The sequence below is a fragment of the Pleuronectes platessa genome, chromosome 9 (genome assembly GCF_947347685.1).
Source record: "Pleuronectes platessa chromosome 9, fPlePla1.1, whole genome shotgun sequence".
Lineage (NCBI taxonomy): Eukaryota > Metazoa > Chordata > Actinopteri > Pleuronectiformes > Pleuronectidae > Pleuronectes > Pleuronectes platessa.
The window spans coordinates 15,880,224-15,908,147 of NC_070634.1; the positions used below are offsets into that span (position 1 = coordinate 15,880,224).

At 44.6% G+C, this 27,924-nt stretch overlaps 1 protein-coding gene across 1 annotated transcript in view; it reads left to right on the forward strand.

Moving 5' to 3' along the window:
* The first annotated feature begins 210 nt into the window (after positions 1-210).
* fbn2b (fibrillin 2b) overlaps positions 211-27,924 on the forward strand; it is a 64,062-nt gene continuing 36,348 nt past the window's right edge. The window contains exons 1-6 of the mRNA XM_053431191.1: positions 211-372; positions 3,547-3,866; positions 12,587-12,669; positions 12,810-12,911; positions 19,125-19,220; positions 19,616-19,711. Of these exons, the coding sequence (XP_053287166.1) occupies positions 3,688-3,866; positions 12,587-12,669; positions 12,810-12,911; positions 19,125-19,220; positions 19,616-19,711 (556 nt within the window). The 5' untranslated portion in view covers positions 211-372; positions 3,547-3,687. The remainder of the gene's footprint in view (positions 373-3,546; positions 3,867-12,586; positions 12,670-12,809; positions 12,912-19,124; positions 19,221-19,615; positions 19,712-27,924) is intronic.

Genomic DNA, 27,924 nt, shown 5'->3' on the forward strand with positions numbered 1-27,924 from the left:
GTCACCAGAGATCATTTACTTTAGTGTCATCACTCAGGAAGCTGCAGGAGTGTTTTTCTAACCCTCTTTTTCAGGGATGATGGTGAAGCCATGTTAGCCTCAGTGTGAAGAGTTAGCTGCCTTGGCCCCTGTTATAACAACTCTAGGAGTCTTGAGGAATGTGGGTTTGTCCTGCAGTCCGTTCCTACCCCCTCTCTCCCCCCTCTCTCTCTCTCCCTGTGTCCCCTCCCCTCTCTCCCAAACAGGGCAATTCCCTAACTTTTCTCTTTTTCTCACAAGGCTATAGTTAAATATTCCATTCTGGGGAAACATATCCTGTCTCATATTCCGACTCGGGGCTCCTCGACGCCAAGGCACTCCAATTGTTGCAAGGTACCGTGCGCATTGCTGATCTCCTGACACTTAACGCTCGACTTATCAATGGGTTTGATGGTGACTATTGTTTAAGAAGTCCGTTGTTTCCCGGGACATTATCTCTTCATGCATGTCTGTTGCTCGGCTGCACGTTTACCATGCAGCGAGGTGGATGATGAGCTCCACATGGGTTCCCGTGCGCGTCCATGCGCGTAGTTCGCACTTTCTACCGGCTTCTTTGGGGGGAAACTGGGTGAAAAAAACAGAAACCCACCGACAGGCTGGTCACGTTCTACAGTCTGATTGCTCGTCTTGCTGACGTTCCTATAGTTTTGGGGTAAGATTATTCTCTGGCGAGTGAAGCGGAGTCTCTTCTTTCAGAGAAATAAAAAAGCGCACTAACCAAATTTTTCCATCTTCGATTAATTCGCGTTTCTGCGCACAGGAGCTGATGTTGCGCTTGTCCCCCCTCCATTCATAAAGTTGTGGTGACAAGCAGAGCTCGTGTCCTTGCTGCAGCGTTATGGAAAAATACACATTTGTCTTTATGTCAACTTGAAGAAGTTGTGTAAGTAGAGATGGCTGTTGAAGAGTGTCTGTGCTCGGATCCACAGACACTCTTGCTTGTGTTTTCTGCGTCTGACATGACCCTTCATAGGAATCTACTGATTTAAAGTTGTGCGATGAGATTATTTAGTTTACATTTTGTAGTAAATATTCTGTTGTTTACATGCTCCATCGTGCAGAGGATTCTTTGATAATGCAGGATGGATGGATGCTTTACTTTGACAGAACCCTCAGTGGGAGAAGTCTCCAACTCCTTAATTGATCAGGCATTTCTTTTGTTCACCATGGATCCTGACTCCATCTACTTTGCTTCCTTCAAGCAGCTTCAACCACAGCTTTTACTTGTCATGATTGAATGGGGAAAATGTGTGTTTTTTATATAGAACTTGTACTTTAAGGAGAAAGTGTAGATATACAAATAAATAAGATTTATTAAGGGGTTAATTAAGCCATCAAAAAGTAGTTGTTCCAGTCATATATTTTTAATACAGTTATTTTGGTTTGAATTAAATGGGGGAAATGATTTGTGGATTCACTAGAATGGCACTCAGTAGAGTGCATACCTCTGCAAAGGCCCAACAGTCCTCTTAAATTCAGTCAAGCTGCACCGCAGACTCGTAGACATCAATCCCCTAAATGTGACAGATTTTTTTCAGCAAGATCCATGAATCATTGCCCGGGAAATTGGTGACAATGTTGTAAAAATGACCTTTCTCGCAATGTTAAAGAAAGTAAAATAAGAAAACCTGGATACGCCCCAAAAGTTTATGGCTTTTTCCCTGAACCATACCGATCCTCCAACCAAGTTTCATGGAAATCCATCCTGTAGTTTTTGTGTCATTTTGTTCACAAACCAACCAACAAACGGACAGTGGTGAAATCGTAACCTCCATGGTTATGGACACTTATACTCACATTCATCTCTTCCTCTATAGAGTCTTCTCTAGCTCCTATTTCCTTTAAAATTCATCTCAGTCTGTGTGATGTGCATAGGGACATATATTTCTTTTCTTTTCCTTTATTTGTCCAGCCCAGCTAATATGGTGGGATCCATGACTGGAGGGCTGAGGGCTGGAGGGCTGAGTCTGCTGAGGTTATATATCACCAGGGGCCCACAGTTCACTCTTTAACCTGAAGTCTATAATGAGGTGGAGAAGAGAAAATAAACCTCACGGCGGTCCAACCCAGCTGGACCCTGGATGTTTCTCAATTTAATATACGCTAATGCAGCTTGGCCCGGCTTTTGAGACTTAGTGTATGCTCAGTATGGAGTTAGAAAATGTGAAATAATTAGATTTAGGAATCCATATTTTGTATGAAACTGCAGTGGGGGGGGATTCTTGTGTGTTTAAGATCAGTAACTGATCTGGGAAGAATGACTGAGAGAGAGTAATTTGAGCTACTTGATTATCTTTACATCACCATTTAACTCTTACTTAACTCTCACTCTTGTCCTTTCGACCAGCCCCCATCTAGTCTGTCCCTCTGGCGCCCTCTAGGCAACAGCTATGATTTAAGGTAGTGAGTCACAGCTTTTTTTTTGCGTGTGACCTTTTCCATCAAAGCTATGACCTCTTGACACAGTTTGCACATATGACATATATAGAGTTTTTCACAGCAAAAAACAACTTAAGAGATAATATGAAGTAAAACTAAAATAAATGTTGCTTCTTATAACCCCTGATATTTACCTTCTTATATTTCCAGGGGTTTGACCACCAGTGTGCATTTCCAAATATAAATTTTTATAATATATATGATGTTTTGATGGTATATATATGTTCCTTATTATCATCCAATTTAAAGACGATAAACATTTAACATTTAGCTAACAGCATTGCATCGTAGACACCGAACATGTCTATCTAGTCAGTTTATGACTTTCCGTCTCTAGTCTGCCGTCAACACACGCAGTATTTGTTGTCTGCAGTGATAACCCCTTATGAGACATGCTTTGAAGTGCATTACAGTGAAAACAGATTGCTGGAAATTGGGTTTTAAGTGTCTCGTCTATTTTCTCGCTTGTTCGTCTTTATTCACGAGCGGCTCATATGTTTCCTCTTTTCTCGATATAACCACCGCTGGTATGGTGTGTGCTTCTCACAGGGTTTTTCCAATTGGAGAACGTGTGAGGGTGATTTGAGCTGCATACAAGGGGCAAAATCAATTTGATCCATAACATCAGTGATTTCCAACAAGAGGTACTTGTGGTCCAGTGGGGAACTTCTGCCAGGAACTAAATTTGGCAATCAAACCAAGTCAGTACACGTCAATGGTGCAACTGAGAATGCTTTGAAAAGTTTAGATTGTTAGCTAAAAGTAAAACAGTCACATAACACGGTTACGTAGTAGGATTCACAGTTTTTGCTTCAAATTGGCATAAAACTATCGATAAATGGTTAAAACTTTCAACTTCTGTCTTTCCAATCCAAGTCCAAACTTGACTTTACCAAGGCGCACGACAAACTGTTAAAGTAGCCACTCTGCTATCATCAGTGATGCTAATAACCCACTTGACAAGAATATGGTGAAACCCATCACAGAAAAGTTTTCGCTTTCAGTCTATGTCCAATAAAGGTTTTGTGTGTTTCTTAACTTTTAACTCCTCTCTTCCTCCGTCTACAGCCCCTACTCTGGCGTGCACAACAGGATTGGATCCAGGTCTAGATCCCTCTGCTCAGCCTGGGTCCGCACGGTGAACAGAGAGTCAGAGAGTAAGTGTTAACACGGAGGCGCTGCCGGTCGGAGGGATAGCCAGACGGACCAATGGGATCAGGGAATCTGGCTCAGATGCTGCTGCGTTGGGTGGCGGTGTGTCTTGCGGCGGCTCATGTGGCGTCTGAACAAACTGGGAATGGACAGTATCCAGCGACCCGCTTGACCAGCCCCGTGGACCAGAGAGAGGCGCAGCGGGTCCGACGCCGCGGCCAGGAGACTCTAAGAGGGTAGGGCTGTGTCTTTGTCAAAACCTAAATAAACAGCTGTGCATTTTGGTATTGATTTGGTTGATATTATACTTTAGAAGTATTCATAAGAGGAAGGCTGAAATGAGGAGAAGTGCATTAAGTCTGGTTTTGCATACACAACTCAGAACATTTGTTGCTTTATCCGGAGAAGAAGGATTCTAAATGTAAATGACTTTCCCCTCTCTGCTTTGCTGGCAGCTCTCTCTCAAACTGCTGGGCTCTCTGGGCTGTAGCCAAGCTCGCCTTATACCAAATTATGCTGCTGAATACTACCACATTGTTTTCACAAAAACAGCACATGCTCAACCTTAAACAGGCCGCTTCGCCACACAGAGATCTCCCAGTCTGTTTACAGCAATTTGGCATTTTACATGGGAAAAGGGAGGAAAGAAGCAGCATCCTATACATCTTTTGAAGAGATGATGAGAGGAAAGCATGACCCAAAGTCTCCAATGGGGATTACTTAAGCTGGAGAAAGTAGTTCAGGACGGCTGAGGGCAGTTTTCTGGCCCCCTGCTGTTCGAAGTGGAACCAAGCGATGGGGAGAACGGTGCGTGTGTGTGTGTGTGTGTGTGTGTGTGTGTGTGTGTGTGTGTGGGTACATATGAACATACATGTGTATGTTTTTAAAGGTGTTGTTTATTTGAGTGTCCATATGTGGGGAGTATCCAGTGAAATGAGCACCAGGGATCACATCACCTCTCACCAGCTGCAACCTCCCCCACCCCTTCCTCCCCCCTGCACCCCCCCCCTCTCTCTCGCTCTCGCCTGCTGCCGTCCAGCTCTCTCACTAAACACCATGAATTTGGGTGTGGGATGTATGTCAGTGTGCAGCTAAGACTTTTTCACTGTATATTTCGCTACAAAACAAAGAGTGTTTTGTTGGGGCCCCCGTTTTCAGTGTCGGCATCAGTTATTCCAATCATACTCCCATCTGTCCCAGCTTACGGCTCCCCCAGTGCCAAGCCACAGGAAATGAGGTATTCGTATCACCCTGGGGTGGAGGGGGGTATGAAAAGGGGCAGTTGTTTCATCGCTGTAGGTGACGAAGCAGCAGAACAAGAGTTAAAGAAAAGTATAAAAGAAAGGTGAAGGAAATACGGAAACGAGGTGAAAGAGATGAAAAACGAGTTTGGTAGCGATAGTGATGGTGACAAATAACCAAACTCTGTGATTTGTGTTCAGTTTAGGCTTATTGCCAATGCACGCTAAAGCCCATGTAGAGTCTAGAACTGCTGTTTTCTCTCCAAACATGCTCAGGGAGGGTTCCTGCTGCGTAGTGGAATTAGATTTGACTGCCTCATTTGGCTTACTATGGAAGGCATTTGTCCATGTTGAATAAAGAAAATAGTCCTCATTGAGACGTTACTCTAAAGAAGATGTTGTTTAGAAGAGACTGAGCGAGCATGGAAGCCCTTTATCATTTGCTGTTCACAGCCACCATTATCCTGTCTGCTGCATCAAGCGCTCACCGCACCACAATTGAGGCGATTGCCGTTCAACTGGATGCATTAAACGCGTGATCTGACTGAGCAATAATTCACATTCACAGTTTGTCAAACCGACAGTCAAGTGAGCGGCCAGAGGAGAGAGAGCAAAGAGAAACCAGGGGAGACTTTGAACAATAGAGTATTATTCCCATCGAATAGTGTGTGGCTTCATGGGAACAAGAAACAAAGGCCTGCAGACTTTTTCCATTACATTGTTAAAAGTTCTGGAAACACTACTACTGTGTTCGGAATGAAATGCTCATGCAGTGATCGTGTTTGTGCACCGAAGTAAGGAGGTGACCAGGATCTTTGAAAATCAGGGTATATGTGAAACAGGACGGGCTCCGGGCCGAGATGAGTGCCCCCGAACTGAAACTGTTTGAGATCTTTTTTGATTATTTTCACTGGATTTCTAGGTGTTGCCTCGTAACTGTCACTCGAATTATCCGGAGGCTCTTCAAGCGACCTCCCCTGTGCTGTGGCGAGCAGGCCAGAGCAAACAAATCTAATGTGTTGAATTTGTTTTCAGTAACCGTTTGAGCGTCACTTGCTGCAAGCGATCACAGTTCAAGTGAATTTGGGTAAAATTAGTCATCTAACCACCGCTGTGCTGAAGCCTCAGGGTGACGAAATCCCATTTGCAATGACTAAGTTAAGTGTTGTGGTTGTTGATAAGCCTTTGTGGGGTGTGGGCCAAATGTGTCGTACACAGGGAGCAGTGGATTCGACTGTTCATGACAACTAACTAAACAACATGCAAACCCGATGCTTGTCTCTTAACGTAATGCTTTCAGCGAAGAGCTTGTCTTCTCTACTGCTGTAATTTTTTATCTTATACTTCCCCCTCCGTTTTCAAGAAATATATATATATGTATGAGATGTTTACAAAGTATCTCCGTCCAAATATAGAAGAACACAAAAACGCGTAAAGTCCCAGTAGTTACCGATAAATTCGACATTTGTCAAATACCCGAGAAGAACTCTGTGTTCTAAGTGATAATGGGCATGGCAGAAGCCTGTGGATGCTGGTAATGTTGTGCCGTAATGAAAATGTAATTAACATAATTTAACCAAGCAGTGCTAACCAAGCATAGCGAATATGGTTATCTAGCCGCCATTGCTGTTGTTGTTTCTGGCACAGGCTCATTACACAAAGCAACAGTTGGCGTGCACAAAGTAGAATGTGATGTCATTGTTTTCCCTTTTCTCATGTATACACAGAAGCCAGAGGTTCAGGGACTTAAAATGCCGTTTGCATGTGGACCAGGTTTCGTTTTTTGTGCTAAATATCAGCATTTGCGTGTACAAGGTGCAAGAGGTGCACCAGTCCCAGTGGACTGTCAGTAAGTCAGTATGGTTTCAACAGATTCCCTTTGTGGGAGTTGGAGGGAGGTTATTTTAATGATGCCCATTACACTGGCCTTGGGCTGTGGTGTAGTGTTTATTTGCTGGCTGGAGCTCCGTATCCCCTGCTCTGTCTCTGGTTGTGCCTGGTCTTATGCTGACTGACTCTGATTTATTGGCTCCCACACTACCGGCTGGCACCAGTCCACTCAAGGGCAGCATCTGATCAGAGTTTAGCCTGGCGGGCTGCAGCGTCTGCTCCACTCGATGGATGATTGAGCGTCTGGTTGGTAGAGAAAGAGAAGGAAAGAGTGAGGCGGAGATGGGGAGTTTTTGATTTCCCTTATTTTCTCTCTAATGTAAGAGTTAAAAATTCATAGTTTTATCTCTCGTGTTGAAGAGTCCAGCAAAGTTTTTTTTCCCGCCCCAGCCACCCACCTTATTAACTTGGCCCCGCTTTGCTCTGTTGAGGAGAGGCGTTTTTTTGGATGCTGTCTACCTTGGCTGACAGTCAGACCCGAAGCAGAGAATCACATTCGGTTGCTCCAGTCCCCTCCAGTTTAAACGTCAATACCACCCCAATGGCCAGGATACGATCCTCTATTTTTAGTCTGGCCTTGGCATGTGCATCATTTTGAAAGGGAAAAGCATTTCCCTGTTTTTCAAAGTCACAGGACAAACTTCCTTACCTCAGAGTGCTTTGAGGACAAGGAATAAAGAGCCCCAAAATAGCTGGGGTGGAATTTATATTTGGGACACGTGAAGAATCGCCAGCTTCTCAATTTCTCTTTTATGTGCATTAGGTTCCATTTTAGTTTTTTTATGTGTCTGTGCTTTATACTTACTGTACGTGCAGGGTAAGGCTGAGCAGTAAAGGCAGGATTATCTGGGACCACTGATTGGCATGTGGTCTGTGAATAAAGTGGTTTCTGTTTAATGTCAGGCTGGATAAAAAAAAAAAAAGCCTTCGCCATTGGTTTACTTCCCACAGTTGACGCTACCACACACATCGACGCTTACACAAAACCAACACATAAAGGCATCGCACAAGCTTATTTATGTGCAGAGCTGTGTTTGATTTACAATTATTTCTGTTGCCGATCACAAACAATATTATCTCCGCCACAAATCATCCGAGTCAAGAAAGGTCTCTGCGTTTATCACATGTATTTTTCATTGATAAGAAAAACAATCAATCTCCTCTGGGGTGTGTATGGTCGACCGCAGTTTAAGTTAATACAATATAGAACCTAATCTCCCCGTTGTTTCTCAGCCAGAAGAGTCATCTCAACAAACACAGCCAATTCCTGCCTCCACTACACGGCCAATAATCTCTCACTCTTTCCCCCTTTATCTGTTTCTCAATTCAATTCACGTTCAATTCTCTAGTGGAGACTTAAGCGGGAGAATGTTTTGCCAGGACGGGAAAGTACCCGCTGTTTCTCGTCTCTGAGGTGGGAAGGACATTTATCCGACGGGTCCGGTTATTATCCTCGATTAGGATTTTATAGTTAACATAAACCAAACTCACAAACTATTTGCAATGTAACCTTCTCCTCTTATGCTCTGCCATTTCTCCTTTGTTTTTTTCATTTCCCCTTCATTTCCCCTCATGCCTACCTCCTTTCTACCTCCTGTCCTTCCTTTCTTCCAGTGCTTCCTTCAGCTGCTCTGAAGCACGAGCAACTAACAACAGGAGATATGAAATATTGACCCCGTCAGTGAAGACATTTCTTTACAATTAGAACTTGTATATTTCTGTAATTTACCACTTATTACAAGGGGGTTATGTTTTCATCTGCAGTTGTTTGTAGTTACGTAAACACTGCTTGAATAATATTTGTGAAATTGTGGAGGGGTAGGACATTACCCAAAGAATTTTGGGTCATTTACACGTGGTTTCATAGGGGACTGGCAGAGGTCATACACTCTGTAATATTTTTCCATAGAAGTACAATACCTAGCTTGTAATATGTCTATCCATCGCCCTAATCACCATGAAGTTGAGTCACTGACTATTCCCTACATGTCTGTATGATCTCCTCTGTTTGAGCAGCAGGCTGAGTTATCGCTAGAGGCAGCACTATGTAAGAGTTTGCCTAGGGAGGGTCAGATACCAGGCACATGACCTTTGACCTGTGACCAGTACACACACACACACACACACATACATGAACACAGACACCTGACCTGGAGCCTTGTCACCTGTGAACTTCTGGTCCGTTTCTTGATGGAAACTGTCTGCAGTCATTTTCCACGCCTGCCTGCATGCAGCGCTGCCCTTCCTTGTAGGTCAGAGGAGGCTGTTTCTCTGAACTGCCTCACCCTCTGACCCCGTGGATTCCTGCACCGGGAAGAGGACCCCCAGGCCACAGCCTCGAACAGGCTTGTTGATTTTGCAGTTTCTCATTTTACAAGTCGTTGCTAAATGGAAAGAAACCACCAAAAAACAAAGACAATCACAGACGTTTAATCAATATGTTGTTTTGTCCGGCAGAAAACGGTGATCATATTTGAGCAGTGGCCAAAATGACTGATTCATATTGATTTTTTTTATCTTACCAAGAATCAAAAAGTACTTAGGTCCACTCCCAAAAATCTATCTAATACTGTCCGTCCTTTGAGCCCTAACTTCAGTTTCCGCTTTTCCTCCATTCTTCACATTTCCCCTTGGATGCAGTGGCAGCCATTTTCCTTCTATTACTATTAATGGCAGTTAATGAGCGATCCACTGGCCAGGAGGCAGCTTCAAAGTGCGCGACATGGCCACAGAAGAGTTAATCTCCTTTAGATTGAGGCCTGAGAACAGTAGGACATTTCAATATTGAGGAAAACCCCCGGGGCTTAAACTCCATTTTTTTATGGCTGTCTTTCAGTCTGTTTTAGTTCAGCTCACCCTCTTAAGCCTCCTCTGTGTGATAGAAGAAGTCAGAGAGAGAGAGAGGAAGAATAACAAACCAGAGCACCTCGGGGTCTGACCCGTGTAATCCTTCATATATTGACATCCCCCGGGTCTGTAACAGTGGAAAATCTTTAACGCTTTGCAGACAAATAGATCAGGAAGAAATTAAGTTCCCTGCTCATTATGTGCTGGAATGCTGATGTCTATGGCTCTATGCATTTCAAATTCTTTCTTTTTTTTCAAAGCTCAGTTTAGTTTGTTTGTTTTCCCCAGAAATTCAGCCCCCACCGAGGGTCTGGCCTCTTCTTGCTTATACGGCTTTCTCCTTCGTTTCCATATCTTCTGTTCTTCGCTCCCACTCCTCCTCCTGCTTCTTCCTCTTCTCAACATAAACTTGTTTTGCTTTGCCTCCCACTGATCTCCAGTTCCTTTCCCACCGTCCGGTTTTCCCTTCCCCATCCTAACGGCCATTCCTCTCACTGCCTTTGACACTTTCTCTTTAAAACGTCAACCCTCACGTTTCAGTTTCTGCTTTGGGTCTGTTTTATTTCTCTTCCCTCTCAGTCTGACCACGGCTTCTGCCTACGTAAATATCTCCTGTCTGCTTGCCCATCTGTTTGTCTGTCTCTCTGTCCCCCCACCATGCCATCTGGTTATGTGGTTGGAGGTGTGCCCTGTTATTCATCCCATCAGAGATTCGAACCCCAGCTGTCATCTCCCTGGTGACAGCCTGTGGTTAGTAGGGTCTACTGTCTGCTGAGGAAGGAGGTCGGTCATCTGTTTCACGCAGGAAGAACCTGAGAAGTTCATGAGATGCTCTTTTCTGTTCAAGAAAAAGCTAACTGTCATGTTGACTTTTATTTTTGGTTTCCTGGCAAACAAATAATTAGTCAATCCGATTATCGAGAACGCATTTCAATAATTAGTTCTTCAAGGAAATGTGCTGTTGGACCATCAACTTCCCAGAGTCTCTGCTGGTTGAGTGTAAAGCAGCAGTTTCAGGAAATAATCTGGAATATAACTCCTTGAGGAATGTGGAATTGTGGCTCTCTTTTCTTTGGTATTTACACAACTTCCACAAATGAAATATAATGCGTTGATGAGTGAGCTTGAAAGATGCTGGAATGTGGATTTTGAACAAAGTCTGGCGATTGTTTCCCTCATTTCAAACCTTTATCCAAAGATAAGTCATAATAATAAGACGGAGGCATTTCCTTTAGCAAAAACGAGAACACATCCTAGAATTTCTCCTTCAAGTCTCTCAACAAGTGAAAATCAACAGTCACTTCTCAAGTGACTGTTGATTTGGCTTTTGGCCTGGCTAGTTAGACTAAATAAGCAACTTTTCGATTGTTTCGATTGGATATGATTGACTAACTGATTAGAAATGATCACTAGAAGGGAAATTCGTGTTGAAAAAGTGCCCTATACACAAAGTTATTATTATTATTGCCTGTAGAGTGCCAACCTACACCGAGGCTAACCCCCTACCTATCTCGAAATGTTATGGAAAAAAATAACCTCCTGGACCTGCCTCCTTAATCAAATCAGCTCCAAAGGATAACCCATACCGCATTCTTACACCAAGCTTGAATGTTCCAGCAAGTTGTCAAATTTGAAGATGTCCTGTGTGAGACAGCTCTGCAAAGTTAACGAAATAACTCATATAATATCATCATGATTATTAACATTTGAGCTGCATCCTGGTAAATGTAGACCCAAGTGTTTTTGAAACTTAATACTCAAACCTTGCCTTTCCTTAACACGCCCCTCAGCTTTATGAAAGTGCAATACTAAACTACTGGGGTTCCCCTTGTTAAATGCTTGTTAAGTTGTTTTGTAATTCTGCTAGACCTTGGCCAGTGTTACTTTAAACACTCATAAATTATGTCCTGGGGGCAGATATTTTCCAGACTATAGGGGATGTGATCTCTGTGGTAAATGGCTCCACCAGCAGCATCTGTATCACGCTTTCCCCCAATTTACTGAGCTGCGTTCCCTGGGTTCCTCGTCATTCCGCCTGTAAACGCAAACAACAACCCACCAGGGCTGATGACCTCAGATATACTGACTATTACACACTAAGGTCAGTAAGGATATCATTAGTACGACCACAGAGTTGGAATCACTTCTGCTTGTTACACAGCTTTATGAAGCGTTTTGGTGTATTTCACTCACAATGACTCACACTTCCTCGTAATATGTGGATTTGGGTTTTGGGATTGATGCACGTTGGTAGTTTGATTCCACTTCTAACTAAACGGAGCTAAAAGTGGGAGTGTAATTATTCCTGGATGATAAAAAGTGAAAGTGAGGTGTACTTTGCGCATGATTGGAAGGCAGCTGCCATTTTTGAACCGCTATTGGTTTATGTGTGTGTGTGTGTGTGTGTGTGTGTGTGTGTGTGTGTGAGCATCGCTGGTCTTCTCTAGATGTGGTTTAAACATTTCCTGAGACTAAAACTTTGTGGCTAACCTGTCAGGCCAGTAAAGTACTGTTATGACTCTTGCATCTATCAGATGGGGTCAAAGTTCAGCGAAGGCCCTCCAGCAGTCAGGATCAGAGCCGGGGTCAGGCAGCGATGGGGGGGATCTCTGGATCTTTGCCAGAGGACAGGACAGCCATGCAGGGAATCAGGGAGAGAGCAGGGCTTTATATGTCCTTCCCAGTTTAAATTCAGCCTTTAATGAAAACAAAATGCGTTTCCTCATTGTGTCGTTTCAGGCCCCTCGTTCTCCCCCCCCCTCGCTCCCCTCTGTGAAAATACCTCCATCCATCACTGGAGGAGGCTTTGTATCAAAGTTTGTTATGTTTATCCTCAAAGCAGAGGCTGTGCAGATCCTGGGCAGCTCACAAACTCATAACTGTGTGTATTTGTTTAGGTTTTTTTTTCTTGCTAAACTATGTTTGGGAGGTCTGGGCGAGTATTGAGTTTGTTTGTTCTCTCTTTTTGTCTCCGTCAGGCCCAATGTGTGTGGCTCTCGCTTCCATTCATACTGCTGTCCCGGCTGGAAGACGCTGCCAGGAGGAAACCAGTGTATCGTTCGTAAGTTCCTCGATCCTCTATACCACAAATACCACAAAGCCCAGTGGGAAAGATAACAAATAAACTGGGATTATTTAGCTTATGTCATTATAAGAAACGAATGAATGAGCCACTTAAATTCAATCTCTTCTCCTCTCCAGCAATCTGCAGGAACTCGTGCGGCGATGGCTTCTGCTCCAGACCCAACATGTGTACATGCTCGAATGGCCAGCTCTCTCCCAGCTGTGGAGGAGGAGCAGGAGGTCAGTAGTGCCGCTCATCACACACATATAATAATAATAATAAATGTATCTCTCCGAGCATCAAACCCCATCATAGTGTTGCAATAGATAATAGCTTTTTATCTGCATACAATCCATTAAATGCATTAATTTGACAGTTTTGTCCAAAAGGACTTACATTTCCCCCTATCTTCATTATGGCCCTATTACTCCTCCGTACCAGACTGATTGAGAATGAAAATAATGATCACTTGAGAAACAATGATTAAAGAATTTGACGTTTTGGGAAAATATGCTTATCTCCTTTCTGGTGGAGGGTTAGATGTGAAGAATCGTACATCGTCAAAATGAAGCTGCATCAGTAGTTGATTTAATTAGCAGTCCTCAATCTCCCTGTTTCCAGTCTTTGTGCTAAGCTAATTTTACAATCGGCTGGCTAAGGCTTTTTGTCTAGTCGTCACCATATCTGATTTCCTACTGTTCACAAGGTTTGGCAGAATAAACCGCTGGTGTAATTCTATGTATAGAAATTAAATAATCGTCAATCAATTATCCTCCGATCCTGCTGATTGGCCCAAACTACTGACCAAACAGTGTTGCCTGTCACACTGAGTAGCTTCAGCTCCTATAGCTCTAATGCTCTGCTGATCTCCAGAGCTAATGGTTCCACCCTTCTCTCACGGGAGCCAGAATTGAACTGCAGCCAGTGAAATAGTAGAATATGGAGTCCCAGGCCTCGGCTGCAGCCTGCAGGTCACAGGGTTTGTCAGGATTATAGCAGAGAGTCTGGCTGCTCCAGCTCAGTCTGCTGGGCTGAGTTACAGACCGCTCAGGATGTGTGTGCGTGTGTGTGTGAGAGTGTCTGTACGCACGCCGAGTGTGTGAAGTCACCTTCATCTGAGTGAGATTAGGGTGATGTCTGCAGGGTTTCAATATGAAGTTAATATGTGCATGACATGCTGAAACATTGTTAGAAAGCACCACTTAGGGAGCATGCATGTGTATGTGTGTGTGTGTGCGTGTGTGTGCGTGTGTGTGTGTTTGTGTTAAGTAGCATGCAGTGTGTTCAGCTCCATCGCCTCAATTGGCCAAAGTCAGCTTGTCAGTCACGCCTGGACCCTGCCAGACACTTAACACATGCTCACATTCCAATAAGCTCGCGAACACACATTTTCACCCACACCCCAGACACTATATGTAGACATTCACACTCATTTTAAAGAGACAGACAGAAAAACATACATGCAACCACACACACACACACACACACACACACAGTGAACATCAGTTGGCTGTGACCCGTAAAAGCCGTAAGAGAGGACGACCTTTAGAGGAAGGGGACGGAGGGAGCGGTTGAGAAAAACAGCCTCTGACCCGTGTGGCAGGATACGCACAGTTCCCCTGCAGAGTCAGTGCTTTGGCAACAGTCATGCTCTCCTCGGAGGCCGGAGCAAGAAAGTGAAGCGATAGCGAGCGCTTTGGAGAGTCGGGACCAAGCTGATCGGGACCCTTTGGGATTCTCAGCTTTCCTCAGCTGGGGTTTATGCTGCTGCTTCAACGTGGCTACAGGCAGCGGAGACGCAGGAAGGGAAGCTACTGAGATGATGTATGATCAGTTTGATTATACAGAATCTCATTAGAAGTTTCGAAGAAGGCTTTTTTGGCTCGGCTGAGGGGTGTTTATCCTTTGGCTTCTCTGCCAAGCTGTTTTCAGACATGAACTCCAGATAATGTCCAGACACAATTGCCCCGAACGCAGCAGTAGATTGTCCGGGTCAGACGTGTTCACAACAACAGGAAAATGTTGCCGTGATTAGGTGAGAGGTAGCGCCTGGGGTAGAAGGGAGACAGTACAGGAGACAGTACAAACTCTGTTGCGTGGAAGTTAACGCTCTGCCATCTCCACAGTCAGCTATTGGTTTTTAACATGAAGTTATAACCCAACCTATAGGTATGATCTGTTCCTTAGCACAAAGTTATCTGTTAAACTGCTTCTAAACACCTCACGTTTGCTCCATTTAATATTTGGTTAGGGTTAGGTCTTTAACCGTACGACCCTGTTAGACACACTCACCGTTTTTTGGGGTGTTAAACAAATTACCAAGTCGAAAATTGTTTTCACAGCACTATCTGTCTCTGAGGCTTGAGGCCGTGCCAGGAGAAGGCAAACACACCTCATCGTAGATCTTGTCTTGCCTTTTAATAGAATAATTTACTGCAGCTGGGAGCAGATTGCAGCTCGATGCAGATCCGCTTGGAAACGGCAATTTCCTCTGCCTTAATTACACAGCCTGATTCTCGCACCCCAGTTCACCGGGTTATAGATAGCATCTTTATGTCTGGCGTCTTGCCTGTGGAATGCCGGGGTTTAGATAAATCAGCAACAGATTTGTGATTTTCTCCTGGAATCTTTGCTGTATGCCAGTGAACACTACAAGCATGTGTTTCTGTGGAGAGACGAGCAGACAGTTAGAAACGTATTCATCTCCAGAGAGAGAAATATTTGCAAAGCCAGTGTAGCTTTGTCATCTGCACCAATCGTGGTTACTTATAACCTGCAGTCATATGTCACTTCCCAGACAACAAGGGTTAGCATTGTTAGTCACCCTTGTAAGAAACGCACAGTTTAGAGCCGAGCAGCTGGGCAGAGGATGTTATAGGGTCATCTTTATTACCCCGTCTTCCTTTAACCGTAATTACGAAATCCTTACCACGGACGTTCTTGCCCCAATGCTGAGGAACAGCTGTCTTTGGCCTCCATGGGCTATTGACTGGAAACACTGGTGAGGCCTAATTATAAGCCCAATCTTTACAGCAAAACAACACTCTGACCTGTTGGTTATGACATATGCAAGGAAATACCTAAATTAGAGTGATGACGTGTGTAGGGAACAGAAATAACTCCCGAAATAAAAAGGTGGAGTAAAATGGAAAGAATTGTTTGCATGTGGACGCCGACCTGTGTTGAAAACATCTCACGCAGCTTTCTGTTTCTTTACGTCGTCAAGTTATTGCTGAAACTGCAGCTGACCTGTCCCCGGGTCCCTGAGGTCTCTGTGTATAAATCAGGACAAAACACGGCTGTAAAGCTCCTCAGCTTTCCATCAGACATGTGCACACACACACACACAAACACACACTCTCGACACATACTCTCGACACACAAGCCTGGACTTCCTGTGTTGCGCAGCCTCTCGTAAAAAACACCCAGATGTAAGCAGCTCACCGACGACACTACCAGAATACAGAGGTGCATTGTGGTGCCGCAGAAAACACACCCGACTCCTTCCTCTCAGAAGGTGGAAGACTCACACACACATGCTCGCACAAACGCACATCCCCCCATCCTGTTGCTATATACGTGCAACTTTCCAGGCACAGGTCGCTGGGGCAGACCATCGCTCTCCACCTGCGGGGGCGGAGTGGCATGAGGAGAGGGGGCGCCGGGCCGAAGCTCGCCAGTGAGATCATCCTCCTCTGCCTCCAAATGTTTGCGTCCTCCTCCTTCTCCGTATTCCATCTAGTCACTGTTACAGAGAAAACACACGTCATGGACTTAATCTGTCGCTTGGGTACCTCTGCAGTATCTCCCATCTATTCAGCACTTATCCCATCATCCTCTATTCCTGGGGGCGCACATATCACTGACTACACATGGACCGAGAGCCTCTTACTGCAAAGTTTCTTCCCCCCGTCAACCTTAGCCTCTTTCCCCATACTCCCCCCCCCCCTCCACTGACCTATTTAGGAAATATGTTTTTGTGGGGTGGGGGACTTGTTGAAAAATGTACGAGTTTACCCAGGATGCCCTCGGCTTTGGGAGAGTGTGGTTTACAGAGCGCTCCAAGGTTTATTCCACAGCGGGAGAGAAAACTGTAATTACTTATTGGAATAATTCGCCTGATAAGTTTCACATCATTGCGCCTTCGGTTGGCCCGAGAGAAGAAGAGCGAGTCAGAGGAGTGTACGGCGCTAACCTCATGTCTTAGAGCCGGGGGTGAAACCCGAGAGGAAGAGCTGAGTGATCTCTCATGGGAGTGAATGAGAAGAATGGGGAAAGAGCACAGTCGTACTCTAACCTATAAACATGGCGTGCCCCAGAGTCCCAAACTATTGCTTTAATTGATTACCACATGTTGCCGTGAGGTTTTCAGCCAAATCTGTACATAGAGTCGGCCAAGTGTTGCACATGAGAAAGCAGAGTGGAAAGACTTTGAGACTTAAGATGCATTTAGAATATGGAGAGAGGAAAGCTTTGTTGACAAGCTTGGTGAATTACAGCGCTGCGTTGAATTCACTGAAACTACCCAGGGGACCGATCCAAGATGTGTGCTATTGGACTCATTTAAACCAAAGTCTGTGCATATGGAGACATATGGGGTTATCACAATGAAAAACTACCTTAAAGTGTGTTTACCCACAGTTATAGTCTGACACACAAGTCATATTTAGTGTGTTTGGACACAGTCAGAGTAAGTGGGTGAGTTGTAGTGGCTGAAAAATTGCCTCATGTTGGCAAGTTATAAAGTGTCATTGGGAAAAAAAACATAACCTCAGCTATGGGGGAAGCCCAGTCATTTCCCATCGGCTCCACAGCTCCGCATGCCAGAAACGTTAAAGTGGGAAAGAGACATAAACAGACACATGGAGAGAGAGCGAGCGAGAGAGTAAGAGAGAGAGAGAGAGAGAGCAGCAGATAGAGAGAGAGGAAATTAATGTTGAACTTGCGATTAAGATTTAGACAGAGGAGCATGAAAGGAAGCGAGGGAATAAGGAAGAGTGGAGGAAGGAAGAGGGATGAAAGCGTAAGGTGAAGGACAATAAAATATCCACTCGAGCCTTGAGGATATATATAAAAAAAAAAAAAAAACAGGATGTAGGGAAGGAATACAAGGCTGCTCGCATCCAGCACTGTAGGTGTCTCATTATCTGTGCGGTTAAAGCATGTCAGCAGAAATTGGCCCCGGACGAAGGACACGTTTCTCTTAAAGAAGCCGCACTGACGTCTCTGATGATGTCAGATTGGTTCTCTCACACTATGGCAGCCAGAAGGTCCTGTTTCAAATTATAACAGCTAATACTACATCTCTCTGTGTTGTTTTTATGAGTGACACGCGATACCGTTAATACTCTCTTGGATCTGATACCAAGTAAAACCGAGGGTTGCATCGCAGACACCGATATGCTACTTTGCGCTTGAGTTTGTGTTCAGAGAAGGGAAATAAATAGGAGGCTTCTTCAAATTATAGCCATGTTTAACAAGTGTTGTGGTGTTGCCACGGTGCCTCAACATCCTACCACGCACATCATTTACAGCCCTGCTGCTGTTTTCGGAGCTGAAAAAGCTCCACTTGTTTTCCTCAGCCATCATCAACGTGCCTGTAGGTGGCTATTACTACGACAGGCGGAAGTAGACGTAACAGATCCTGTTCATATAGCTAGCAACTTTCTACCGTGTTAAAAAAATACACATTCAAATCAGTGAAGACTGTAAATAGCCAACTTTTGACATGAGAATCGACCCTAGAACAGACCGGTCTGAAATCGTAAGGATCGATAGTTGAGTATCGATCCGTGCATCACTTCTGTTTATTCACTGCTCAAAATCAAATGCTTTCTCTTTGCATCCTGGCCTGTTTGGATTACACCAAACAGCCCCCCCCCCCCCCACCCCACCCCCACACACACCCTTCACCCCGTTTTCCCTCTCCTCTCAGCAAATTCCTGAACGACTGACTGACTGCAGCATACAGCTGGCTCGACTTATTGCCTTTACTCGCAGTCTGCTTGATTAGCTCTGGTTTTGTGGCCTGGGGGCCTTTGAGCCGTCGTCTGCTGAAACAAAGATACGCCAGCACTGTTCAAACCCCCATTTGAAGTGTAAAGAGGTTCTTTAAAGTGACCACAGTTATTTATTTTGGCTCAGATGTCTCAGCTCTTAATGTGCTTTTTGACTGGGTGAGACTTTAATGAAAAGAAGCCAAAGTCGATCAATTAAAAACACTGTACTCTCCTTTCTTAAAAATATAGGTTTGTTCGATAATGACGGTAAATAACAAAACCTTTTTGAGTTCTATTTCTTCTGTGGCAATGCTGCAGCTTGTGCTCTCTGATAAAACGAGTGAGGTGGAGGTTTGATGCTCATTTTCAAAGCGCATCTGTTGTCGATCCTCTTTCTTTCTCATTTTGTGGCCCAACCTCATTTCCCTCATTTCCCTTTTCTGTCTCCAACAGTTCAGTCATGTAACATCAGGTGTATGAATGGAGGCAGCTGTGCGGAGGACTCATGCTCCTGTCCGAAGGGCTACACAGGAGGCCACTGTGGACAACGTGAGTGAAACATCCTACAGCACTGACACATTTTAATCACATTACTGTTTTTAGATTTGGGTCTCAGCCAAACATTAAGACTTTTTCAGACTATTACAACCCTATTAAACGCTAAGCCAATATTTGGGGGTTAACGCAAAGTTTAAAACTAGGGCGTGAGGTAAGAAAAGTTGACGTTATCGTCTAAAGGTCTGATGTCATCAAACAAAATCCTCACATATGTTAGCTGGACAAATATACAATGCAATGTGTGTTTATGTGCAAGTGATGCAAGTGTTTACAAGGTGAAGTCATTTGAAGCCTAATGAAAGACCTGTGTTTGTGAATCTGTGATAGAGGAGTGGAGAGTGTGAAGCTGCCCTGTGATTCACTCTCTTTTCCCGTCTCTCCCGTAGCCGTGTGCGAGAACGGCTGCCAGAACGGTGGGCGCTGCATCGGGCCCAGCCGATGCGCCTGTGTCTACGGTTTCACCGGGCCGCAGTGCGAGAGAGGTGAGAGCTCATCCCCGTTTCTCTAGTGACACTGTATGGGATGATATGAGGGTTGCTACTGGTATCTTAATGGTAAAACCAAAGAGGCTTGAAACAGCGTAAAAACGAAACTTTTACAACTTTGTTCTTAGTTTTATATTTTTCATTTCCATAGTGACCACATGTATTGTTATGTGTGGCTGAGTGGATGTCACTCATGGGAGACTGAGGTCAAACAGAATATGTGACGCAAGAGAATCAATCCCATTGTTTCACCTTTTTCGGTCAAAAACCTGTTTCAATTTGCACACTGACTTCTGGGTTTAAATTTGACCTGTCATACTTCCCATAGTTAACACACATAGTTAACACACAAGCTGTGTCCTTATTCATTGGCAGCCTCCGACAAAGGCCGCCAACCCTCTTGTCTCGTCTCGGCCCTTCGCGGTCTACATGGCACACGAAGGCAGAACCGACAGCCTGTGTGACTTGTCTGGTTTGATTCCCAGCAATCACTATAACACAGTTAGTAATAATGGCAAAAACCATGAATAGACTAAAGCTGCCTTTCTGTAGCTTGAAAGTTAGGCAGGCCAGGATCTGATTGGCCAAAAGATGGACACACCAAGCTGCTAGATTGCTGAGGTGAGATACGTACACAAGTGTAAAGGAAAATATCAGTGTGGGAACACTTTGATGTGACTTAGGAGTCAGAAGTCCTATCAGTCCAGACGTTCTCTGTTATTTCCTTACTCCAGCGCTCGCTGAGCCGGGTCTTCTAGCGTGAATGACTTCATACAGCTCAGACAGACAGTGGGTGTTCGCCTCCTGGGCTTTGAACAGAGGGCTGAGGTATGTGTGTGGTGGGAAGTGATTGCAGGGTGCTGGAAGTAGGTGGTACAGTCTAAAAAATGTCTGAAGTGATGGCTGCTCTTAGTCTCGGCTTACCTCAGTTCACCTCTTCAGAGGAAGAGAGAGAGCTTTATACGCCTTCAGATATTCTCTGGTATCAATCTCACCTTTTCTTGACCCTCACCTTCCACCTTCTACCTTCTCCTTCCCTCGCTTTCCTACTCCCCCTTGCTGGCAACCTAAACTGAGGTAGAGGAAAGTTCCTGTAATTGCACCCACCTCATTCCTCTTCTTCCGTATAATTTATTTCCTATCTACATATGTATCTATGCTACAGCTACTAACCCTGCTATCCTCCACACTCATCCCTCATCTTCTTCTGTCTCGTTCTTTTCTTCTCTATTCATGGAAATGATGCAACCACTTAATAAAAACCTTTAACATTTGTATCATTTCCCTCACTCTCCATCCCTCCTTTCTTCATGGAACACTGGGGTCTTGTTTGCTTGAAAAAAATTAAATAAAAACAACATGAGGGGGGTTAAGTTTGTCTTAAAAACATCTGGCAACAAATACCGCCCCATCCACTCTCCCCAACTTCCCCACAGGACGGACAGAATAGACTTTCTTTGTGGACGTTTCCTGATGTGAAGCTGGGTAGGGAGGCAGAGAGAGAGAGAGAGATGGAGGGGAGGAGGGAGGAAAAATTGGAGGGATAGGGTGAGAATGAAAATTGACTCCCCAGCTGTGTACACAGGGGGAGAAAATACAAATTCTTTCTCTCCATGTTGGAGGAGCGGGTAGAACGTTGGACCGGCTGGTAGTCGCTGGGAAAAAACTCTCATAAATCTTTGTGTCTTTGATGCTAAATTTCCTTCAGAGAAAAAAGAGGATATGAGCTTAAATTGTCAAATAAGTTTCATCACTCATTACAAATTTTCATATCGACAACCGAGGTAACACAAATACTCCACCCTGCACTCTGGTTGGTTGTTGTTGTCACAGACACATCCATACATTTGGCTTGCTAGGAATCTTGTTGTTGTTGATTCTGTAACATGTGGGTGAGCCCCTCGAGTGGTGAATTGAGTTCATGCAAAGCGATTGGTGGTTGCTGATTGACTGCCGGTTTGGATCCGTTCTGGAAACCTCTAAAACTAGTCGGCAACTGGATCATTGGGCTAAAAATTGTTTCGCGTGAACTGGGCTTAAAGAAATTAAACATTTGACTGTCAATTATCCAGAAAATACCGATGTAGAGTTTTAGCAAGGCAGCACTCCCCCCACTCCAATAGGCGACTAATGTATTTATTTATTTTGGATTTTGTCCAAAAGGCTACAGATTCCCTTGTGTAACCTTTTGCGTTTCTTACGTCTGTTGCATGTTGTGGTTTTTAGAGTTTGTGTGACGGAGGCTGTGAGTCAGTAGATTTACTGTGTGATTCAGTCAGAGGACTGCTGATGAACTGCAATTATGAAGGCAGTGAAAGTCAGTTGGTACGGGGAAAACTTGGAACTGTGTGGGATGGAGTCATGGGAAACCCTTGCGTGTTTGCATGTCTTGGGTGTGTGTGTGTGCACGTGCAGCTATGTGTGAATAGCTTATGTCTGTGCGTGCCTGAGGCTTTAGGGTTAGGATGAAATATAGTCAGGGTTAGGGTTTCCTCACTGAATTAAAAGCATGAGTACACTGTCATTATTCAACAGCTACTATGTGTTTGTCACAGTTTTGTTATGGATATAAATGGATACTTGTATTTTTATGGATACTGATGGAGTGGTAATGTTTCTCTGTCTGTATTAGAGTGTGGATTCCGACATGCTAGGGTCGGGTTCTGACAAAACTTGTGGAACGGTATTTGGTTTAGGTCGGGTCTCTGTGGCTGAGCTTTCTCCTTGATTCTTCATCCTGCCTGTGCCGGTAATCTGGGGAAACATCTTGCTTTGGTCAGGTTTAAGCACAACCTGGGTTTGGGTCAGGCTCGGTTAGCTTTCTCTGGGGCTTAGTCAGATATGGACAGAAAATTGTGGAACAGGCGGCTCTGTAGTCTGTATGGGTTCTGTTGGGGAGATGCATTGATCCCGGCTGAAATTAAATAGATTGAGCATCATACTGTTTTTGGTACAGACGTTCATGTTCCTGGGAGATGAACCCCCAAGACTGAGGTGATCTGACTCTTCCTCTAGTCCTGCCATGAGATTGACATGTTTGGGTAGAGGTGACATTTTTTTACCGTCTTCCATTATGATTCATCTTCAGGTCCAATTTTCCCTTTGTCCAATAAGGTTGAATAACCATATTGTTGGAAAACGAATGACGCTTGCTTTGGCCCATTAAGCCAGCTCTGCTCCAGTAATAACCCAGTCCAGTGTGTCCCAGTGGAGCCACACAGCGTCTGACATCAGCCTCAGTCTCAGACCAGTCCAGGCTAAATAAATCAATTATCACAGAGGACCAGTTCCCCCCCCTCAGCAGGCGGTGACGTCAGCGGCATTTTAAGGTGCTTGAAGCGAAGGAAGTTGGTTTATTTCTGTTCTATTCTCTGATCCCGGGTAAGACCGAACCAAACAGAGCTGGTGGATGGGTGGGACCTGAAGGCAGGCACGGGTCACGCTGTGGAAAATATCCGCAATGACAATTTACTTTGAGTCAGCCACTTTGGAGCCGTGCTAAATTTGATCTGCAGCAGGTCTATAAATCATATACCAATGCAGCACGGTGTTGCCATACAATGGAGGCTCGGTATTTCTCTTTTCCATAAAGGGTATATAATGACCTCTATCCAACCCCGAAGGAGCCAATATCAGAGAGAGTCTTATTCAAACCAGACACAGTGTGTGATCTATGTCTGGAAATCAGCTTCGTGCCTCATCTAAATACTATATGTTCTGAATTAAATGTTATATATTCAGTGTAATCAGGAAAGTCACATTTCACCAGCTGGTACTTGTGTCTGTTATAATGGGAGCACTGAATTTTGATCATCCATCTCATAAATGAAAAGCCAAGGAAATTTGCTCGGGTCACATTCAGAGTCTCTGGTTGGTTCAGATCAGCGTTGGACTTGGCTCACAGGATGTTGATGAAGGCAGTGTTTGATCTGGCTGATTGACTCTCATTGCAGTACTACAAAAAAACGCTCCCTTCACAGAATAAATAACAGGTCCCATGAGTGGTACTTGTTGATGGAGCCGGGAGCCTGCTTGCCCGGCTGTGATTTTGCCTGGCGGTGTCTGAGTTCAATGGAGTCTGCGTTATTGTTCCGTTGCTGGACACTATTGTGAGAGGAAGTTTCCCAAAACAGATCAAAATAGCCATAGAAGTCGAGATACATTTTTACAGTACAATGGTTGAAACATAGAAACAATGACAGAGGAACTGCAAGATCGACCGACTGATGCCGTAACGTCACAGTCCACAAAATGTCTAGATATTCAAAATTAGCATACTCTAAATGCCTGATAGTTTTGAAGCCAAACACATTTTTTAGACATGAACTCTGGAAAATGTTCACAAAAATGGAAATGGATATTTGCCTTTCACGTTAGAAGAACGCATTCTTCTCACATGGGCTAACTTGCACTTTGGACATTTTACAAGGAGGCTGGCATGAAAAGTTCTGGGAAATGTCTGGAGCAACTGATTTGGACATTTGCATTCTCACACAGAGCCCCTGCCGAACATTTAAGGAAAATGTCCGAACTTCAGTGTATAACTGAAAGCAGCCTGTTCATGTGGTTGCTTCCACGTTGTCATGTGAGTTCCATGCAGTTACTTTCACACACAGCGGTTAGCTGGAGCTCTCGGGTCTTGGTAGATTGCAGAGGGCTTATCTCTTCTCATTCTGGCCTCTGTAAATGTGTGTGTGTGTGTGTTTGTGTGTGTGTGTCCCCTGTTACACATTTGCTCACATTCGACTAATTGTTTTCGGTGGGGAAAAAATGAAAGGAGCAAACCCCTTAAGGAACGATTATGTCTAAAGGAAAAGGGAGATTTCAAGCCTGTTGATAATGGCGCTGATAAGACTAACAGAGACTGCTATGGTTGGCCAAGATGGAGATAAACACACCAAACACACAGATGCACACAGCCACACAAAGGCACACACACACACCGAGACAAATACAAACAAAGAGCCCACACATTTGAATCATTTATTTATATCGACAACAGCAGAAGGACACAAGGACACAAACACCACAACGCAGTCAGAAATTCCACAAGACCCTGCCAGACATGTGCTGCATCACACACACACATACACTCACACACATGGTCTTGTGTATGCATATATTTCACTTCACTTAATTCATTTGACTTGTTGACCCCCTGTCATAGGAAGGTATGCACACACGATAATGGCCTCATTTTCATGTAATCAACTCATATTTCAGGTTTCTTATCCACCCAGACTCGTCCTCCTGGGAGTTTTATAAATACTTCAGCAGTTATTAATGAGTCCTAAGTGGGGAGGGGGGAGGGGTTTCTCTCCCCTGTCCCTCCTCCTAGTGGTCAGGTCACCGCTCTGCCCCATCTCTCTGATCCCACAGCTGGACAGGGCCGATGGGAAAAACTTCTCCTGGAGGCTTTGCGTTCCAGACGGGATTAAACATTTTCTCACCTTAGCCTTTACAGTATTTTTCCTTCGTTTGATCCAGTTCCCATCAGAGCAAACAGTAATAGGCTTTGATGAGCGGTCACGTTATTTGGCTGTATCAGATATCAGACATTGGTTGGCTCGACTACAAAAACTTGATCACATGTGAAGGGTCAGACCCTGTTAACGTTTGCCTGCTATGAATGGCGGGCTAATCTGAGTGGACTGATCTGGGTGAGAGGTTAGATGTGCATCGGCAGCTCCCTGCAAACTGTGGGCTGCGTTACTCACTGGCAGCAGTTCCCCGGGAAGTTTTATTAGAAGCGGTGATGTTTACAAAATAAAAGCATTAAAAAATCTTGTAAAACGGAGACCAGTCCATTAAGTCAGACACAAAATGTTCTCGTTATCAGAGGAGGGGGACTCCATTCTGTGAGGCTAGCTGGATGTTTTTCATCGTGTGGATGAATGAAACCAGAGATGTCAGGATGAGATGGAGCGCAGAGATCGCTCACGGTGGAGTTCGGAGTAAGACACGGGGAATGTTCTTGATCTACTGAGCTATTTGAACGATAATTAGACAAAATTGCTTCCCAATGTTGTCAGTCGGACTGAATCAGGATGCTGGATTTGGTCCTGTCCCAATGTGCCCGTGCCCGTGATTGCACTTGTCCACTGAATTTACATGCATAATATACAGATGTGCATACCTTTGTGCTTTGTGTTGTGTTAGTGTTGACTGAAGCGTATGAAAGTGGGTTTTTTCCACAACCAGATTTATGCACCACACAAACAACAAAAGGCAGAACACATGGAGCACGCACGGTGATTGGGACACAGTATGACAAGCAGCTTTTCTTCACTGTTTGTTATTTTGTGCCTTCAAAGGAACCAGCTCCAGTCTTTGGTTTGGCTCATTGCTGCAGCTCGGACAGAATGTGTGTTTGTCTTCAGATGTGTGCATCTGCACAGACAAGTATTTGCATTCTTATACATATGTGTCATATGTGTGTGAGCAGCAGAGTCAGTAGGGCAGTGTCTGAGAAAACACGTGTACATTTTCTCTATGTAAGCACACTTGCATACATTGCTGAACTTGGCAGTTGTATGGCTTTTCAATGTTATTGGGTGACCCAGGTGTGAGGGAGTTGACATGCAAGGAGAGAATAGAAGACAGACAGACAGGAAGACCCAAAGTGAGCGGAGAGAAATAAAGAAAGATGGATGAGCGGGTGGAGCCGCCTTGAGCTCCGACCTGCACTCTGCATGCTCAGGTTGACCTACTTTACTCTTCCTCTCCGTCTTCCTCTCTCTCTGGCTCTTTCTGCGTCTCCCGCCCTTTGCCCCATCCTCTATGATTCCCTTTCATGTAACACGAGGAACCAATAAGGGCAATAAGTCTGGAGAAGGCTTCCCACCAGACACCACCGCTGTTTTCTATCTTTCCATCGCACTCTGTCCTTCAGAGCTGAACAGGTTGCTCTACCTTCTCCTCAGCTCACTGTCACTGCCTTGGCCAGTCAACCGTGCACTTCATCTTTCATCTCCGCTGACACAACAATCCCCTTTTTTTTTTTTTTTTTAATGAAGGTTTCATTAAGTTTGGCGCCACTGCAGAGAACTTAATAAGGGTTTCTCCCACAAGGGCAGCCATCATTAGGCTCCATGTGATTGAACGGACGAACATCGTACTGCTGAAATGATTACAGCATGAGGTCATTGTGTCTGATTTGTGAAGTGCATTTAACGAGATTATGCCACTGGCAAACAGGGGGGGGGGGGGGGGGGGGGGGCAGCGAGGAGGCCAGGTGATCGCTCAGGCCAGGAACATTCTGTTCTCGTTTCGCTCAGCATAAAGTTGTTTGTATGCAACATCCGTTCGAATGAGTGAAAGTATTTACTAACCTTTATGTTCACTCATCCTTTCCCTGAAGGTACAATGTGCTCAGTCTGAATATGCATGTTTGGGATGGGCAGTTTGCTTTGCCTGTGGTCGAGGCTTAATTTCTGAAACTGTTAAAGTGACCTACAGTCATTGAGCCGCCTCAGTCCAGAGAACCCTGAAGCTGCTGCACAACGAGCTGTTCACCTGTTTCCGTTGTCATGAAGGTCATTACGCCACGTCAACAAGTCCCAGCCACTGCTGCTTTAAAGCACTGGTCACCTGTTCAAATTTGATCAGTATTGAACATTTGCATGTCCAAATCGACTAATTCCTCGGGCCCTTAATGGTACACACATTAATCATGAAGCCGATAAGATGAACAATTCTCGAGATATACGTTTCCTAATGCAGACGGACAGACTGGATTGAGAAGCGAGATGTATTGTGTTCAGGAGTTTGTTTAGTGTTTGTGCAAAGTTACGCAAAACTGTGTGGCCCCGAAGAAGAACAACAGATGTGTTGAAACGTCACACTCATGTCTAGAGTGAATGATTGTCATGAGGTGCTGATACTGTCATATTGCTGGAAACAGAAACCTCCACTGTTCAGTCACCATCAACTCCTAGTTAAAGCCGTGGAATGTGCTTCAGAGTGTCAGTCCAACGGGCTGACTTATTATCACAGAGATTTAATACATAGCAGTCATTCCAATCCTATTGCGAAATTCCTGCTGAATGAACCAGCGTGGATGTGCTGCTCAGTTTAATCTGAGCAGTTTAATAGGATAATGTCTGCCCTCTCGTGCTCCTACACGCTGCTACCAACTCTCATATTGTTCCTCTTAGGTCCTGGTAAAAACCTGCTACTTGTAAATGCTCCTCTTTGGAAGCATGTTGCAG